At 41.3% G+C, this 17,640-nt stretch overlaps 2 protein-coding genes across 8 annotated transcripts in view; one reads left to right on the forward strand and one right to left on the reverse strand.

Annotated features, from left to right (window-relative positions):
* The window catches only part of mnb (minibrain), a 32,293-nt gene extending 14,665 nt beyond the window's left edge, over nucleotides 1-17,628 (reverse strand). For 4 of the 7 annotated variants that reach the window (XM_064700261.1, XM_064700268.1, XM_064700266.1 and 1 more), the window contains exon 1: nucleotides 616-979. In XM_064700261.1, coding sequence (XP_064556331.1) covers nucleotides 616-964 — 349 coding nt within the window. In that variant the 5' untranslated portion in view covers nucleotides 965-979. Of the gene's footprint in view, nucleotides 1-615; nucleotides 980-6,514; nucleotides 8,030-12,415; nucleotides 12,538-17,350 lie in introns of those variants that run through there. The other 3 variants (XM_064700263.1, XM_064700262.1, XM_064700264.1) reach the window with 3 other exon arrangements.
* Nucleotides 13,824-14,654, forward strand: LOC135440905 (uncharacterized). The gene has a single exon (XM_064700320.1). It carries the CDS (start codon nucleotides 13,824-13,826, stop codon nucleotides 14,652-14,654), a length of 831 nt encoding a protein of 276 aa, XP_064556390.1.
* Nucleotides 17,629-17,640: the final 12 nt, after the last annotated feature.

The following is a 17,640-nucleotide window of genomic DNA, read 5'->3' on the forward strand; positions in this document are numbered from 1 at the left end:
CAAGCTTTTACGAGCCTTTGAGGTTTGCCTAATCAATCATTAAATACAAATAAGCTTATTTAATTGTCACTTATTTCTTGCCCAAAGTTCTCTTCACTTAATTTTCGAGCACAAAATCAAGCTTTAAGATTAAACTTTAAAGAAGCTGTCTTTAAGCTTTAAGTTTTAGGCTTTAAGCTTTAATAGAATAGAATATGAAAGCTTGCATATTTGAAGCTTGAGCCTATCTGTGCTCTTCAACATTTTTATTCTCATTACAGATTTCTACCTCATGGCCTTGGAGTGGAAGATGACACCATTTTATTAGAGATTATTATTGTTCCTCTTCTTTCTCTTCGGGTTATACTTTGTTTTGACTAGAAAAAGCGGGCGCAAAGCGAGGTAATTTAAAATCGAATAGAGTAGTCAGGAAATGTCGTGGAGAATGCAAAATATTAAAGGCAACTTAAGAAAGCCAAATTCAAATGCATAAAGACAACAGAAAGCAACGTAACAGAGGGATTTCTTTCATTGAAGCAACGAGGAAAGAAACAATATCTATAAGCAAGAAACCAAGTAAAGGAAATTTAAGGAAAGGGAAGGGAATTTAGCCTGTTGCGGACTCTTTGCGCTTACAACAATATGCTGCTGATGGATAATCCGATCGCTTGCCGCTCGCTTGGCTGGTGACAGTAGTTGCCCTGAATTTGGAGCAGGGATTCGTGGTGAAACTCTTGACCGTGTGCTGGCAATCGATTTGGGCCAGATAATGCGGCTCTTCAAGCTGCAAATGGATCTGATAACCGTTGCCGTTACCGTTGCCGTTACCGTTGCCATTGCTCCAGTTGCTCCACGTCGGAGCTGGCCAGGCGGAAGAAGCGTTGACGCCAGCTGGCGTTGCCGTTGCCGTTGCGGAGGTCGCGACCGGCTCATGGCCAGCTGCCGAGGCGTTCATTGACTGCCAGTAGACCAAAGCCGTTGACATTTCGAGTTCGGTTCGTGTTGACGAGTCTTGGCTGAGTCAGGTGCGAAGATGCCGCCGCCGCCGCCGCCCCCTCCTTGGCGAAGGGGGGAGGAGGTTTCTGTTTCTGTTTCTGTGTTATTAATGACTATATAAATATATTTTCTGCGATGCGCTTCTCTTGCTTTTGCTTCGCTTCTTGCGCTTCTCGCTGCCCGTTTTTTACGTTTCACACACTGCTAAAAAAAAAAAAAAGAAGCAAACACACACACACACACACAGTTCTACACATAAAAATACACTTTTCTATATATATTTATTATTATTATTTTTTTCTAATTATTTCACTTTCTTTTCAATGAAATTTGCGGCATTTGTTTTTGGCTGGTTCCAACGATTTATCAATTTGATGCACTCTTTTCATTTGTAATGCATTCCATTTGAAATCCATTCCGTGCTAAATATACATATATATATATATACTATATAGTGTATAGTTTATATAGTTCTTTCGGCTTGGCTCGCGCGATCTGCGTCGCGTGAGATTTCAACGCGAACTGCGTCAATTTATTTTTTTTGAAGACAGACACAGCAACATTATTTGCTCAGCCTTTTGGACGCGCGTCTGTTTTATTTTTACGCCGAGACGTTTGTCGCTGCATTTCTTCTTCCGTTGCCAAATTTTCAGCACGGACGGAAACAGGGGGGAAAGGGGGGGGGGGGCTGCAGCCGACGATGGCCAAGCGTGATATGCGCCCTGAACCCATCAAATACGGCACCCGATCATGATAATGACGTTGATAATGATAATGACGTTGATAATGATAATGATGATGATGATGATGATGATGATCCGCATTATGGCACGTTCGTTGAGCCAGAGTTGCCAGCGCACAGCAAATTCTGTTGTGGCAATCAGTTCAGGTTCAATTTGAAAGCTTTAAGCTTGACTTTGCTTGAACGTACTTTTTTTTTGGTATAAATGTTTATTGTATTGAATCAAAAATAGCATCAATTTTTATTACAACACAGTTGGCTTAGGTGATATTTGGGCCAAGGCTGGTTGGGCTTTTTTCAGGCTTTATCGTGGACAAAGGTCAAAGGCGGCTTGTTTGAATAAGGCTGGAGCATCACGTAGGTAAGTCGGGGGACTCTGGGGCGTCTCCTATGTCGTTTTTTTCTTTATTATGCGCAGTTACTCAGGTTAACTTAGGCCAGAGTTGCCATCACTTTTGTTTTTTTTTTTTAATTCAATACACTTTTTAGAGTTCTAAGCTTTAAGCCAGAGTTTTAGGGTTGTCTATCCACATGATCTACGCTTCTTTATTGACCAGTGTTGCCGCCTCAGTTTAGTTTTAACATCAAATCATTGAAGATTTAAGCTAAAGTTGCAGTCTCTCGTGTTTTCTTAGGCCAGAGTTGCCATTACTTAGGTTATTGGCCAGTGTTGCCACCCAACCACTCAAGCAACACTTTGAGTATCTCTTTTTACATAGAATCGTTTAATCTTTCACTCGCGTTTTCTTAGACCAGAGCTGCCATCGCTTCAGTAGTTTAATTGCAATTAAGTATGTTTTTTTTTTAGAGTTCCAATGTGAACTTTTAAGCTTGCCAGCTCTAAGTTTAGTTCAAAACTTGTAATTTCACTCTACGCGCCAGAGTTGCCACCCACCGGGCTTGTTTATTTTTTTTTACTTGTTAAGTTCTCTTCAATTGTTTTGCTTTCAGCTGTGTTTCTCAGTTCTTGGTAGCTCGAGTGACTAACATTTGGTATTTCTTTCCTTTGGTATGCAGCTTATTTAGGAAAAAAAAAAAGAAAAACACGAACAGCTGATTTTTAATTAAACAACAGCTGTTTTTCCGCAATTCCATTCGACGTTCACACGAAGCGGAAGCTCTTCTTTTCTGTTTCGTGATCCATTTTCAGCTGGTTTTTTTTTTTTGGTTAACAGTTGAAATAGACTTTTGAGATAACGAAATTCCCAGAATATAGCACACACACACACTGAGAAAGAGAGAGAGAGAGAGAGAGAGAGAGAGAGAGAGAGAGAGAGACAGACAGACACGCCTATACACTTTCCTTTGTTTCTGTTTCGATGAGGAAGTGCCGAGAGAAAAACAAAAGCAATTGCGAAATTTATTTAATTTTAATTAATGCCACAAATTAGCGAACGCCAGAAATGGGATTAAAAAGACGACGACGACGACAAATGCAGTCTGTCTGTGCGTGCATTTGTATACCCTAACATTTGGGGCATGGCCACATTGCCACAACATACATATGTAACCCCCATTTGTTTTCTCAGCTCTAGAAATAAATGAAAACTTGCAACATTTTTGCTCCCAAATCAACTATTCATTTAGCTTGTAAATAACAGGGATTACAATTGCCAGGGCAACTCTGGATCAACTTTGCACTCTGGTCCGGAGCTCGAACTATTAATGCTAGAAGAGTTGAGTTCTTCTCTGAAAAAAAAACTGTTTCTAGCTTTCAGATATTACACTCGTCCCGCAATTTGATGAATCATTCTCCTTTTATATGACTCGTTTTCCATCCAAAATTCCCTCCGTTTTATAGGGAGTATCGTAGAGAGTATCACAATTTTGTCATGATATGTGTTACGCATAGAAGAAGACATCTCCGAACCGATAAGGCATATACATACTTGATCTTGATCATTCGTCGATCGATTCGTTATAGCCATGTTTCCCCGTCCTTTCGTCTACTTCTCTGCTAGATCCGTCTTTCATAGATCGGACCTGATCGGATCGAAGCACTAAATCATATAGCTGCCATAGAAGGCAACATTCGTAAATGAAGTTCGCGCATGGAAAAGATTCTTTGTTCATCAATATATCTTACTTAGACACGACATTAACTGGATTAACTAAGTTACCTATAGCTGAGCCAAGTCTTAACAATATCCCTCCTCTACTATATTATATAGCACTATAGGAAGAATCGCATTTGCGAGCTTCACTATAGCCTCCCATAGCTACAAAGGTGTAAGGCAAATGTCAAGAAAGGGTATGAGATATTCGGCTTGCTTTCTCATTGAACTAAAGTATTTCATGTGCCTTAATTGGAGTAAAAAGAGAAAATGTTATGCAAATTGGCAACAAATTCGCTTTCGCGAGTGTTCACTGTAAATACAATAAATTGATCTGGCTTCTGTCTAGCTGCTCTCAAGACTTGCCCCAAATAGATGGCAAGGCAAAGATCTCTTGAATTTGGATCCCCCTCGAGACAGTTGAGCGCCCATTTGAAGGGTATTCAAGCAGCGGCATTGCGCAGATCAGAAATTTTAGTTTGCCGCTCGTTTTATTATTATTAAATCAAAGTTGATCACTTGCCAATTTGCTGGGTTATGGAGCTAAATGGTTGATCCGCGTGCAACCCGCCGGCCTGCATCTCGACGACGATGATGTGCTGCAAGTGTGCGACTATTTATAGGATCGGGGGTCCGTTTGGGTCTTGCCTGTAATGTGTGGTCGTCGCCGGCACGGCCAAAAATAGTCTCGACGACATTTTCTCAGACGGGGAAAGGAATTCGCTTCGCATCGATGCTAAATGCGGGCAAGCAATATCCAAAGAACGTTTTTTATCAGCAAAACTGGCTTAGTGGAAACTCACGTCCGCCTGTCAAGTGAATCACGCATATGGCCCAACAATGGCTGCAATTGTGCGACTGCTCTAATACCCTGTAACCGATGAAGTTGATCGAGTAGGGTATAACTAGAATCTATCTATCTATATCTATCTATGTACCCTTTCCCATTCTCAGAAATGTCAAAGGTTCTCTTACTGGGAATATTATTAAACTTAAACTTATTCTCCTCTATTTAACGACTGAAAAAGAGACCCAAATTTTTGCTATAAACACACTTTTAAGTGCCAACTTTAAGAATCGAAAAGTTCGTAACAATCGGTAAATAAACACAAAAGTTATCTAACAATAAATCACAGGGCTCAGAGCAGAAGAAGCACAGCTTATATATATATGTATATATATTTATATAGATTACAAATTTACAGAGTATCTGCTAGTCGTTATCAGAGCACTTGCTGTTGCGGATTGTAATAAGCACCTGACAAATTGAGGGGCAGACACGGACGGCGCCAGTGATAAAGCGATTCGCGGAATTCAAATGCACTAAACAAATCGAGCCAAAGTACGGGAGAAGTAGGGGAAGTCCATTAATCAGCTACTCGCGAAATTAGCTCCTCCTCTCAAAAGCCGATCAAGAGCTAACTGATAAGTGAATCGCGCACACACACACACACACACACACACACACACTCTCTCTCTCTCGCTCTCTCACGTAAGTGTTGTCTAAAGAGGAAATCATCTACAGTTACAATTGAACAGCAGCTGGTTGCTATGACACTCGCGTGTGACAGCCGAGAGAACAGAAGACAGCAACAAGTGCATCTAAACAGCAGCTGGCTGCTATGACACTCGCGTGTGAGAGCCGAGAGAACATTTCGGCACGCAGAATACAGTGATCGTTCGCTAAATGAAAAAGCTTCATTTGTGCAAAGCTTCATTCCAAAGGAACTCGAACCACAATGCAAATAATAAGAAACTAAAATAAACATTTAAATTGAAATTAAAGTGAAATTTCAACAAAATTGTGTTTATTTTTGTTTTGAATAAAATAACGCCGAACCTTGAGCCAAACAAATATTCATTGTTTAAATTTTAATAATTATTTTCTGTAGATCTGCAGCTCTGAAAATCGAAACGCTCTCGTTTGCGAGTGCTCACTGTGTGAGAAAGGCGAAAGACAGACTTTGCGTGGAAATCAAAGTAAAAACTTAGACTTCAAATATAGCTAATCTTTCAATTGAAGTTTCCTTCACCTTGATATCGAGCAGGGAGTACGCATTTCGTATGCAGTCAAAGATCGTATCACTTTGGCATTCTATATAGCTTAGTTGAGTTGGAGTTGAACTTCGACTTCGACTTCGACTTCGAACTTGGCCTAATTCCACTATCAACACTTCTCACTTTTTTTTTTTGCGAATGTGAAATATGTTGCCTGTACGTCCCATATAAAAACCGCAGAATATGACGTTTTTAAATGCAACAAATGTTGAGCATAGTGGAATCAGGCTATAAATCTTTTTAATAGAGCTATTAAAACAACGATTAAACCATCGATGAAGGAAAATTTGGTTCTTTTCGATAATTTCAGGTACATTTCTATAGTATGAGTTTTATTAAACTGAAAATATGTGTTTATGGGTCAACGAACTGAAATAAATTAATATGAAAAATCCAAAATTGGATATTCATATAGAGCTATAAAAAAAAAAAAACACCAATTTAATGAGACAACTGGAAGATCGTGCAAAGTAACAAATGCATTATGATAATGCCAGTTTTAGTATAAGGAGTACAATCGATAGTAAAAGAAAATAGTTAACATTTCGATAGTCTATCAACTCTTTTTTCTAGTTCAGCTTTCTATTCCAGATGAATAACAGTTTATAATTTACATAATAATAATTGGTTAATAAAGGCCCCATGTTAAAGAGTTAACATTCAACTGTTAACAGCTGTTACTTACATTTCTGCTTGTTCTTATCCATAACGGCGCCGCTGTTCGTGTCCTCCAATCTATACATGTGGCTTCTGTTGTTGGTTTAATGCTTAATGCTGAATTATGTTATGTATACCTAGATGCAGGTATATGGGCATTTATAATATATCTATAGATATACATATACATATATGTGTTACGTATATATATATATAGATATAAATATATATATATATATATGTATTCTTTGTTCACATATAATTTGCGTAAATTGTAAATGATTTGCGATTTGGTTGTTGTTCTTGTTCGTTTAAATTAAATTAGTGATTAACTTTGTTGCGGCAATTAATTATTTACCTCTCGTTGTTAATTTGGTTACTGAATTTGCTGAATTTGTTTTTATTTTTGTTCGTGTGTCTGTTGTATATGTATATTGGGTATATATAATTCATATATTTTGGGCTGTTTTTTATCTTTCTTTTATATATATATATATATATATATATATATGTGTGTGTATGTTATGTTAGACAATATATGTATAATTTTTTTTTAATTTATTTTGCGTTTGCTTTTTTATTTGCTGTTTCCTTTTTTGTTTTTGTTTTCTTTTGTTTTGTTTGTTTTTCTTTAAAGTAATGAACACACTTTTCAAGTCTTTTGTTGGATTTGCTTTGAATGTTACGTCTATGTTATGTGTATGTTAATGTTATTGCTGCTGTTAAGTGGCTGCTGCTGCTGTTGTGGCTGCTGTTGTTGCGGCTGTTGTTGCTGCTGTTGTTGCTGCTGCTGTTGTTGTTGTTGTTGTTGCCGCTGCACACACACACATGCACGTCGATTAATTGTTGTTACTGTTTTTGTTGCTCCTAATGCTGATGACTTTGCGTTTTTCATTTATTTACCGTCGCATTTATGCACATATACACATACGTATTTACACACACACGCAAGTTCATGCATTTGCAATCACAATGCAAATCCATTGCACACACACACACACTACCTACGCGCACGTGTGTCTGTGTGCATATATATAGATGTGTGTCTGTGAATGTCTGTGTGTGTGTGTGCGCGCGCAAGCGCCCAAAAACGCAAGACAAAAAACTCTCTCTCCGTCTCTCTCTCTCTCTCAGTCTCTCTCTCTCTGCCCCCTACACACACACACACGCGCGAAGCGAGAGAAATGCGAAAGGCGGACACAAAAAAAAAACGTTTGTTTTTGTAACTAAGTTATTGTTGTTGTTGTCTTTAAGTTAATGTTGCTGCTGCTGCTGTTGTTGTTGCTGTTGTTGTTGCTGTTGTTGTTGTTGAAGTTGTTGTAGTAGTTGTTGTTAATACAAAGTACTGTTTTGCACATTTTGCATGGGAACAAACATTTCATGAGCGAATTAACGAAACACAACAAAAATAACACGCACGATTTTTGTTTCTCTTTTTTGACATAAACGCTGAACACAGTTGTTGTTGTTGCTGCTGTTGTTGTTGTTGTTGTTGCTGTTGTTGTTGCTGCTGCTGCTTTGTTGTTGATGTCGTCTTGGAGAGCTGCAAAAGGAAACAGAATAGAGAAAAGCTTAGTTGCACATTTTATAAACAGTTCATTACAGTTATATATACAAATAAATAAACGTAGGTATCTGTGTCTGTGTGTGTGTGTGTGTGTGTGTGCGCAAAAATACAATTCAATAACATTTTGCGCGGCGCAAAAGAAAAAAGAAACCAAATAAAGGAAAAAAAAAACACGCGCTGCTCACACGCTGGACTCACACACACACACACATGCACGCGAAAGCGCTGCCGCGCTCTCACTCTCTCTCTCTCTCTCTTCTCACACTGTATTCTGGCAAGCGCGGCAGGTGAACGAACGACACGCGACGCATGTGTCTGTCAGTCTGCCCGTCTGTTGTGTGTGTGTGTGTGTGTGTGTGAGAGGAAGAGCGCATGCGAGTTCTAGCAGCAGCGCGGCTAAGAAGCTTGAGCGCCACGCGCACTCACACACACACGCATACACAAACACAAATAGGCAGCAGTCATAGAAAGCCCGACTTAAAGCTGTGTGCTATGGCTGACAGCTGTTAAGCGCCTTTGTTGTTGCCAGGCCAAGCTTGTGCTCTTTTCTAATTAAATGTGTGCGCAAATGTTTTAATATGTTTAACAGTCACCCCACAAACACACACACACGCACACGCACGGTGAAAGTGTTTGTTGCTGTTGTTGTTGCTATTATTCTGATATATTTTTTTGGCATTTGTTTGCGCTGCCTGTTGCCATGCAAATTGAATGAACAGTGTTGCCACATAATTGCAAATGCTGCAGCAAGGCACATTACTCACGCACGCACGCACGCACGCACACACGCACGCACACACACACATACATACATTAGCAGCCGGCACAAGTTCAGTGCAAGCCGAAAACCAGTTTTCATCATCAATGATTCTTTTTAATTCTCTGATTCACACGCTGCAAAAACAAAAAACAACAAAAAACAACAACAAAAGTATATACAAAATCAAAAAGCCACATTTGGCGTATGCGTCACGGCGACGACATTCAAATGGCATCTGATAGTCATGAGCATTAATCACCAGTGTTGCCCCAATTCTTAAAGAAGCGCACACGCAAAAAAGCTAGTTTAAGCTTGTTAAGAGCTAAAAGTTAAATATATAGCACATAAGCTGTCATATATGTATACAAAATATGTCAGCTTGCTTATGTATGTTTTATTCATTCTCCATTAAAATTTTAATTGCATTAAATAAATATTGCTATGCATAAAAAGTTGATTTAATGTATTACTTCAAATTGAAATAACTCATATTTATAATTCCATTCAGCTCACTTCCCAAATGACAAGAGCAAAAAAATATAAAACAAAGTTTTCAAGCTTTTAGCGTATTTGCATTTTGTTTTGACAAAGTTTGACAACACTGAGCAGCATGCAACTCATGGACTGTGGACACACACAAACACACAAACACACACACACACACAGTTGAGTGTGGCCATCAATCAAAAAACTATGCGCGTTGCCATCAGTCAAGACAGCTTATCAATTGCACGAGTTGTGCTTGTGACCGATCGCTGTGACGTCACAAATGTACCAACAATCAAGAGAAGCCAAACTAACTGTTTGTATATACACATACATATGTGTGGGTGTTTGTGTTTGTGTGTGTGTGTGTGTTTATTTTTAACCAGGCAGCAACAACTTTTCGCATGCATCATAATTTATTTTTGGTCTACGAGCGAAATCAAAGGCAAAGGCAACGGCATCGGCAGCCCCCACGCAGAATCCCACACGACGCGCCAATTAAATTTCACGCGCAGCTGGCAACTCTGCATTTAGTGGGTGGTCGCTTCCCCCCTTCACCCCTTTCACTATCTATCTCTCGCGGGGCGGCAGTAGTTTTCTAAAACTAAACGAAAACCTAACGATCCAGCAACGTTTGACGTCAACACACAATAAGAGAGGGAGAGAGCGAGAGCGGGAGGTAGAGGAAGAGCGCGGGCGTGTGCTTCTACTTTCGCTTTGCACACACAAGCTTACACACATACACACACACACATATGCGCAGCCCGGCGCTATCAGTGTTGACATTTTAGCTATTTTTGCAAACTTGCTTATTTTACAACTGCCTGAAAATCTGGCTATTTGATTTCGAATGAAATGGCGATGGAATGGGGTGGATAAATTAATAAAGTCAAAACATTTAATGTATTTTATGGAAGTTAGCTTCGCAGTAAATAATAACAAATGGAAACTTTGGGAGTCTCAACTGTGCATGATGATTTGTTGTGATGTAAATGTATATGAAGAGTAAGTGCTGGCGACGTTTTGGACAGTTCTGATTAGTTACAGCCATTTTATGGCTATATTTCAGTGCGAGTGAGTTTGGCTATTATTGGGCAGCAGTGTTGCCAAATATCAAATAGTCTAACTAAATTTGCCTTCATCCAAAGCTCTCAGCTGATTTAGCTGTTTTTGGCTAGCAACTTGTATTATTATTATCATCTAATTTAGCTATTTTAAGCTCTTTTTTTTGAGCTGCAGTTGGCAACACTGGTCTAAGACTCTCTTGTTTTCTCTGTCACACTCCTTGTTTGTTTGCTAAGACAGCAGCGCACGCACGCACGCACGGACGCATGCTCTAGTCGCAGACGCGCGCGTCATGCGTGACCCAAATAGCCGCCATTGCTGCTTCACTTTTTTTCTGTCTTCTTCTTGATGGTCACACAGCGACTAAATGAAACAAATGCAATTAATATTTAACAGAAATACATAGTATATATGTATATGAATTGTTAGAAAGTATTTTGCGCAACAGTAAATAAATGTTGTGCGTGTGTGTGTGTGTGTGTTCCCGTTTTTTTGCTTTTGGGTGCGCGCAGCACTAAAAATACTTTGTAGGCGTTTTCGGGCCGTGCTGCTTGCTGATTAGCCCCGAAAAAAACAAATTTAAAATAATAATAAAACGACAGCAGACAGCGCTTTTGAAAGCATTTTCTTTTAAGTTTCTTTTCCATTTTTTTCTTCTTTAATGGCTTGACTTGCGCAAAAAGCGAAGAGAGACAACGAGAAATGCTTTCATTTCATTTGTTGTTTTTTTTTCTTATTTCTTCTTTGTATTTCGTTTTTTGGTTAAGTGCGTAACGGAATGCCCGCTGGCACACGCACACACACACACACACACACACAGGCAGAGACATACGGCAACGGCAAAATTTACATTCTCGCTACGTTTATTATACATACGCTCTCTCGCCTTTTGTTTGGTTCAAAGTTCAATGACCGATTTCGCCGCGTCGAATTCAGCGACGCAGTCGCCGTCGACGGCGTCGTCGTTTGCCAAACGCACAGAGACAAGGTCAACGCAATAATCGAGTTTTTTCGCCTTTTTGCTTAAAACGCAATAACACTCAAATAATAAGCATTAATTAAACGACAGACAAAAAAAACACAAAAAATCTTTGAAAAAAAAAAAAGAACAGCAGCCGTTGCAAAGGTTTGCGCAATGACAATTACAATTATATTGCTCCTCTGTCCGAGCACGTGTCTGTGACTGTGTGTGTGTGTGTGTGCGCAGCCCTCGAAGCGAATGTCAAAAAGTGTGCAAAAATGTTGCATTAAATATTTAAAGCTTTAATCGATAAATTGCATCGGCCAAATGCCATGGCATGCATGCGTGAGAGTGAGAACACGAAACGGGGCGCTTGCGTGTGTGTGTGTGTGTGTGTGTGTGCGTGTGCGTGTGTTCATCAATGACGCCGACGCGCAACTTTGACAGTGGCATTGAAATTGCTAGCAGCAACAACAAGCTGTGTTTCTGATCATGCAAGCGTCGCTGTCGGCGTCGCAATTGCGCGCTGCCTGCGCAACAAGAATAAATTCCAATTAGACAATTTCCGACTCATTCTCTCTCTACCTCCTGTCTGTCGCTCTCGTTCTCGCTTACACGCGCGCGCTGCGAAATTGCGACTTTGCAAGAATGTTGTTTATGTTATTATTGCTGCACATTGTTGTTTTATTACGGTTTATTACACACACGCATTTGCAAGTGTTTACATACACGCACACATATCCATGCAGCTGACTGCGCTCGCTCTCTCCCTCTCTCTCTCTCTCTCTGTCGCTCTTGCTGATTAGAATAGCACAACAAAAGAATTACTTTCACCGCCTCCTCAACTGCCTTCGACAATGACGCGGCTGTTTTTCGACTCTGACTCGTGTGGCTCGTGTGTGTGTATTGGTATTTTTTTATTTTTTCAAATATTTGAAGCGCAGTTTTTAGTCAGCGCCACCCACCCACCGATTGCGCCGCAAATGCCAGCAGCACGTGTATGGCGCCAGCTTCTTCTGTGTTGTGTGCGCGTTGAGCGTACAGCGCAGTGTTCCCACCTACTCTACACCCCCCCCCCCCCCAGACTCACGTTTTTGCTGCTGCGCTGTTGTCAACTCCGCCGTTACTTCTGCTGCTGCTGCTGCTGTTGTTGTTGTTTTCACAGTTATTTGATTTGGCAGCGTCGTCAGCACAATTGCTGCGCAATATTAACAATAATAATAATAATATAAAAAAAAAGAAGGGAAAAGCAATGCCAACTGAAATGTTTTTTGAAAACGCATTTAACTAATCTGCGCTTTTATTGCCCTCCCCCCCCCTCCAGCCGCTTAAAGCTGCAGCAGCGACAACAACAGTTAAAATCTACGCGAACCGCAGCAAAAGAGAGGCAGAAGGAGAGGCTATTTTTCTCTCACTGCGATCCTGCGCTCTGATAAAACAAAATGAACAACAAGAACAGCCTTTTTTCGGCATGCTGAAGAGGAAATACTCTTGCTTTTTATCAATGGAATGGAGCTTTGTGAAAATATTAATCGCTATTGATACGATTTTGCTGATATGTCAGGAGCAACACATTGTATGACATAGTTAGAAACTACTTTTAAGGAATACAAAAAAAGGCAGTTTCTGCTTAACATTCAAGCTCTTTGTTAACAGCTGCTAGCTTAACAGTCTTATCTTAGCTGCTAGCTTAACTGTCTTATGTTAGGGTAATGGAGAGCATAGTTAACAGCTTTAAAGACGCTCTGAACGATTTGTATTGAATAAAATGCGATTGGCATTTGGGTAGAATTGATATAAATCCTATTCGAATATAAAGTTGACAAATAAAATTGAATTTATGATAACAACAACTAGCTTTAAAGACGTCATATACCGTTCATTTTTATTGCGCTTTACAGCACTAACACTTTTAACACTGGCTTTTTTTTGTCGATTTTCTTGAGAGCTGAGGCTTAGTTAAGGATATTTGAGCAAAAACGTCTTTTAACAAAAGTGAGCCACAAGTTAGGGCAAATGTAATCCTGATCAGTCCAAAAGCAGTCTCCTTTCGTCTCCCTCTCTCTGTTCGTCCGGCTGATTCAAAACAAGTTCAAGTTGAAGCAGCATTATCGATAACATTGATCGCTCTATTCAAAATCGATAACTATTGAATTTTCGCCAGAGCTTTACCGAGCATATTTCAAAGATTTTAAAAGGTAGTGCTCTAGAATTTAACATATGTATAGGTTGCCTTATACAACACGCAGATTAATAACATTTCACATTTTGAAATTCCATTGAGTATATGCACATTAATGAAGATTATCTTTAAGCCCAGCAAATAGGAGAAGGAGAGTGTCGCCACTTAAAAAAAACTTTTTCTTAAAATTTAGCTTCAAGTTTTTTTTTTGTTTTTTTTTTCCCCTATCATAAAGGGTGAACAGCATACGAGTTGTTAAATTTGACAGCCGACAGTGTGACATTAACCAACACTGTTATCGAAAAGTGCTGTCAGAATGAAATGGAAATGCTTTTCTCTGCTGCTGTTCGTTTCGCTCTGCCGCGCGGACGACGACTTCGATCCGGAACAGCTGCAGAGCGAGAACGTGATGGCGGGCCTGGCACGCGAGGAGGACGGCGACGGGACGTCAACAACAACAGCAACAATAGCAACAGCAACATGCGCATCGATGTCACAACAAATATCGGGCAAGAACTGCCCCCAAATGGCGGCGAGCATTGCGGCAAAGGCCGCCCAAGTGGCAACCGCCGCGAACGACGCCCAATCGAATGCCGCCGAGTGCGCCGCCAAGGAGGTGCGCATCCAGCTGGCCGAGAAGGCCGTCCAGGCGTCGCGCGCCGTCCAGGCGGTGCTCGAGGGCAAACGGGCGCTCCTCGACAAAATCCAGCGCGAACTGCGCGCCGCCGAGGAGCTGCTCTCCAAGCTGAGCGCCTCGCTGCAGAACAGCGAAGCGAACACGCAGCGGGCCGAATGCGCCGCCAAATCGGCGGAGGCGCATTTCGCTCGGCTCACGGAAATCGTACAGCTGATCGGCGGCAGCGTCGGGGACGTGGACGCCCTAAATGAGCTGGCCCAGAACGATTACAATGAGAAGCGGCAGATGCTGATCGCCGCAAAGGAGCGCAGCGAGCGCATTCAGAAGGAAATCGCGTGCGCCCGCGATGAGTACGAACAGGTGAAAATGGCCGCCTATCAGGCCGCCTGTGCGGCCGTCGAGGCCAAACAGAAGGCGGCACACACCTCCGAGAGCGGCAGGCATCGCAGCAGCCTGCGTCGGCGCCGACGACGCCAGCGGCAGCAGCAGCAGCAGCAGCGAAATCTTTAGGCTCTTCTACAATCGTATATATAGCGCACATTTCGAGCGATATACATATATCTGATCGATCGGGCGATAACTCCCATTTCGTTTGTTGCACTTGCCTTCAATTACTTTTCTTTCTGCTTTTTTTTTTATATTTTCTTTAAGAGCTTTTCAAGCGAATTTTTGTGCATAAAATAAAAAAAACTTTTTGCTTTGTCAGAGGATCAACAATCGTGAGCTTTCAAATGTAGCCTTCAGCTGCTTTCGCTTCCGTGAGCTTTCAGCTTAAGCTCTTTCGCATCTTCCAAAAGCTTTGAGCTTAATGCTTTTGTGTGCTTTCAAGTTAGATGAGGAGATGCATATTCATATGAGCTCTCAAATGAAGCCTTCAGCTTCCTCTTCCGTGAGCTTTCAGCTTAAGCTCTTTTGCATCGTCCAAAAGCTTGCAGCTTTATCCCTTTGTGTGCTTTCAAGTTTGTTAGATCAGACAAAGTATATTTATATTTTTCAAATCAAGCCTTCAGTTGCTTACAAAAACTTCCTCTTCTATACGAGCTTTAAGCTTAAGCATAAAAGCTGCGTTTTGTATTCCCACATTCCATGAGCTTTTCAGCTTGACCTGCTTCGCAGCTCCCAAAAGCTTTCAGCTTTCATTGCAAATATCAATATCTAAATGCCCATTTTAGCATTATTAGTTTTCTTGATTCCACGAGCTTTCAAAACTAATTTAAGCTTTTACGTGCTCACAAAGCTTTTCTTATCTTTGAAAAGTGCATGAGAAACTGCCGGAGCTAGAGTTGGAAAAGTTGGTGCGTAGGGTAGGTTCTGGATATCGTAAGCATATGAAGATTATTTTTCAGTTCTGATGTTTTCACGCGTTTCGAGCCAATTCACGAATATCGAATGGAACAGAATGTGTGCATGGAACCACTTAAAAGAAGGTCTCCTCGTTAATCTTTGCTCTCATCGAACTGAGAAGAACTCACAGCTAGAATCGGTTACAGGGTGTCCTAAGCCTTTTAAGATTATTTGTGATTTTTGATATTTTCACGCGTTCCGCGCCAATTCACGAAAATCAAATGGAAACGAGCCTATCTATGGGCAGCCTTCTTCAAATAAACCACTAAAACCCTATTAAAGGGTATCTAAACAGTCGTCTACTCTTTTGCATGCCTATTTTAGCAAAACGATTAAGTGAAAAAAGATCTCAGTGTGTTTGTTTTGAATGTGAAGTTCATAGGAAATGCGGCGCTGATGCACCTGACGCCACATGCGCGATTGTTTTGCATTTGCGTTTTGCGTTTTTGTCTATGTTTATGTGAAAAAAAAAAAATAAGTATCGTTTGCATATTTTGCGCAAATGCGTGAGCGTTTCTTACGAAAAATGGCCAGAAGCAGACGAGAAGAAAGAACAACAAGGCGAGGCAAAAATAAACAAGATACAAGGGCAAATAAAGTGCAATTGTTTTAGCGAAAGGGCAAAAGCAAATGACCCAAACGGAAAGGAACGAAACGAAATGGAATCGAATGAAATGAAATGGAAGGGAACGAGTGGATTAACGGAATCGTCGTGTACCGTTCAATGTTGCCAATTGCCAAAACAGCTGCTGCTGGCGCCCTCTGCCCGCGCCTCTCTCCAGCTGTTGATGGGCCTTCGCCTTCGCACTCGCACGACAGGACGGCAGCAGAAGGGAGAGAGCGTTTCTAATTGTTGTTGTTGTTGTTGTTGTTGTTGCTGGGTGCTGCCTGCCGGCAACGTTGTTGAAGTTTTCTGTTCAAACGGGCAGCAGCAGTGCGAGAGAGCGAAAGAGAGAGCGCGTGTTAACACTCTCTCGCCCTCAATGGCTGAAAACAGCGTGCGATTTGTTGGTGAATTTGGCTAAACAACAAATTGTAATTAAAATGCACCAAGACAAAGGGAGAAAGATTGAGAGAGCGCGAGAGAGAGTCTAGTGAAGTTTGAGAGAGCGCGCGTGGCAAACATATTGCATTTATAAATTCAAGAATTTTGGTTGTAATTTTATTAAACGCATTTTTATCAAAATTAAACAAACAAGAGCAGCGCTGCCCGCGTCGCTGCTATTTGCGCTTCTGTGCAGACAAAGCGTCGACGTCGGCAGCGGCTAGCGGAAAAAGCAGCGTGAGAGCGCTGCGGCTGTAGCTGTACACGGACCGTCTACATATACCTAAATATGTATATGTAAGTGTATGGTCTGTCTGTGTCTGTGTATGCTGTCAAACGTCGCTGTCCGCAGCGCTGCTGCTGCGGCGGCGTCAATGGCTTTTTAAAATTCTTGTTTGCCTTTTGCCAGCATTTGAGCACATGTATATGCGGCTGAATGTTGCTACCTGGCGTGCACAACACACACACACACACACACACTCATACATATTTGCGGACCGCAAAACCACATGCCTTCCCAATCAGAAACAGAAGTGCACAAGCAGAAAATGCCGGCAAATCCAATATGTTTGCGGCGGCGGTGGCGCTGCCACCGTCTGCGCGCAAAATGTAACACGGTGGCAACGCCGGCAGCGACGTTGACGCCAGCAGCGGCAACGCGTTCAACATAACCAAACAAATTTGATGCTGTTGACTAGCTGGGCCGAGACAGCGACTCACAGCACAGACACACAGACACACGCACACGCAGGCAAGCGTGTGCACATGCATATGTGCATATCAATACATACATACATAAATAAAAGGCTGCACTTACATGTTGACTGTTACTGTTTGTTGTTGTTGTAGTCGTTGTTTTTGTTATAAATTGTTGTCAATTTTGTTGTTGTGGTTGTCGCCGTGGGCAGCGCCATACAAAAAAACATGTTTCACTTGAAGCTAAAGACGACGGCGACGCTGCTTCTGCTGCTGCTGCTTACACACAGACACACGGACACATATGCACACATATACATACGTATGTATGTACACACTAGCTGACAAACAATTTTGCTTTTTTTTTTTGTTTGTTACGTTTGTTGTTGTTTCTTGCTGCTGGAAACGTTT

The sequence above is a fragment of the Drosophila montana genome, unplaced genomic scaffold, assembly GCF_035044405.1.
Source record: "Drosophila montana isolate Dmon_TW-CO22-7 unplaced genomic scaffold, ASM3504440v1 contig_1688_1, whole genome shotgun sequence".
NCBI classification, from domain to species: Eukaryota; Metazoa; Arthropoda; class Insecta; order Diptera; family Drosophilidae; genus Drosophila; species Drosophila montana.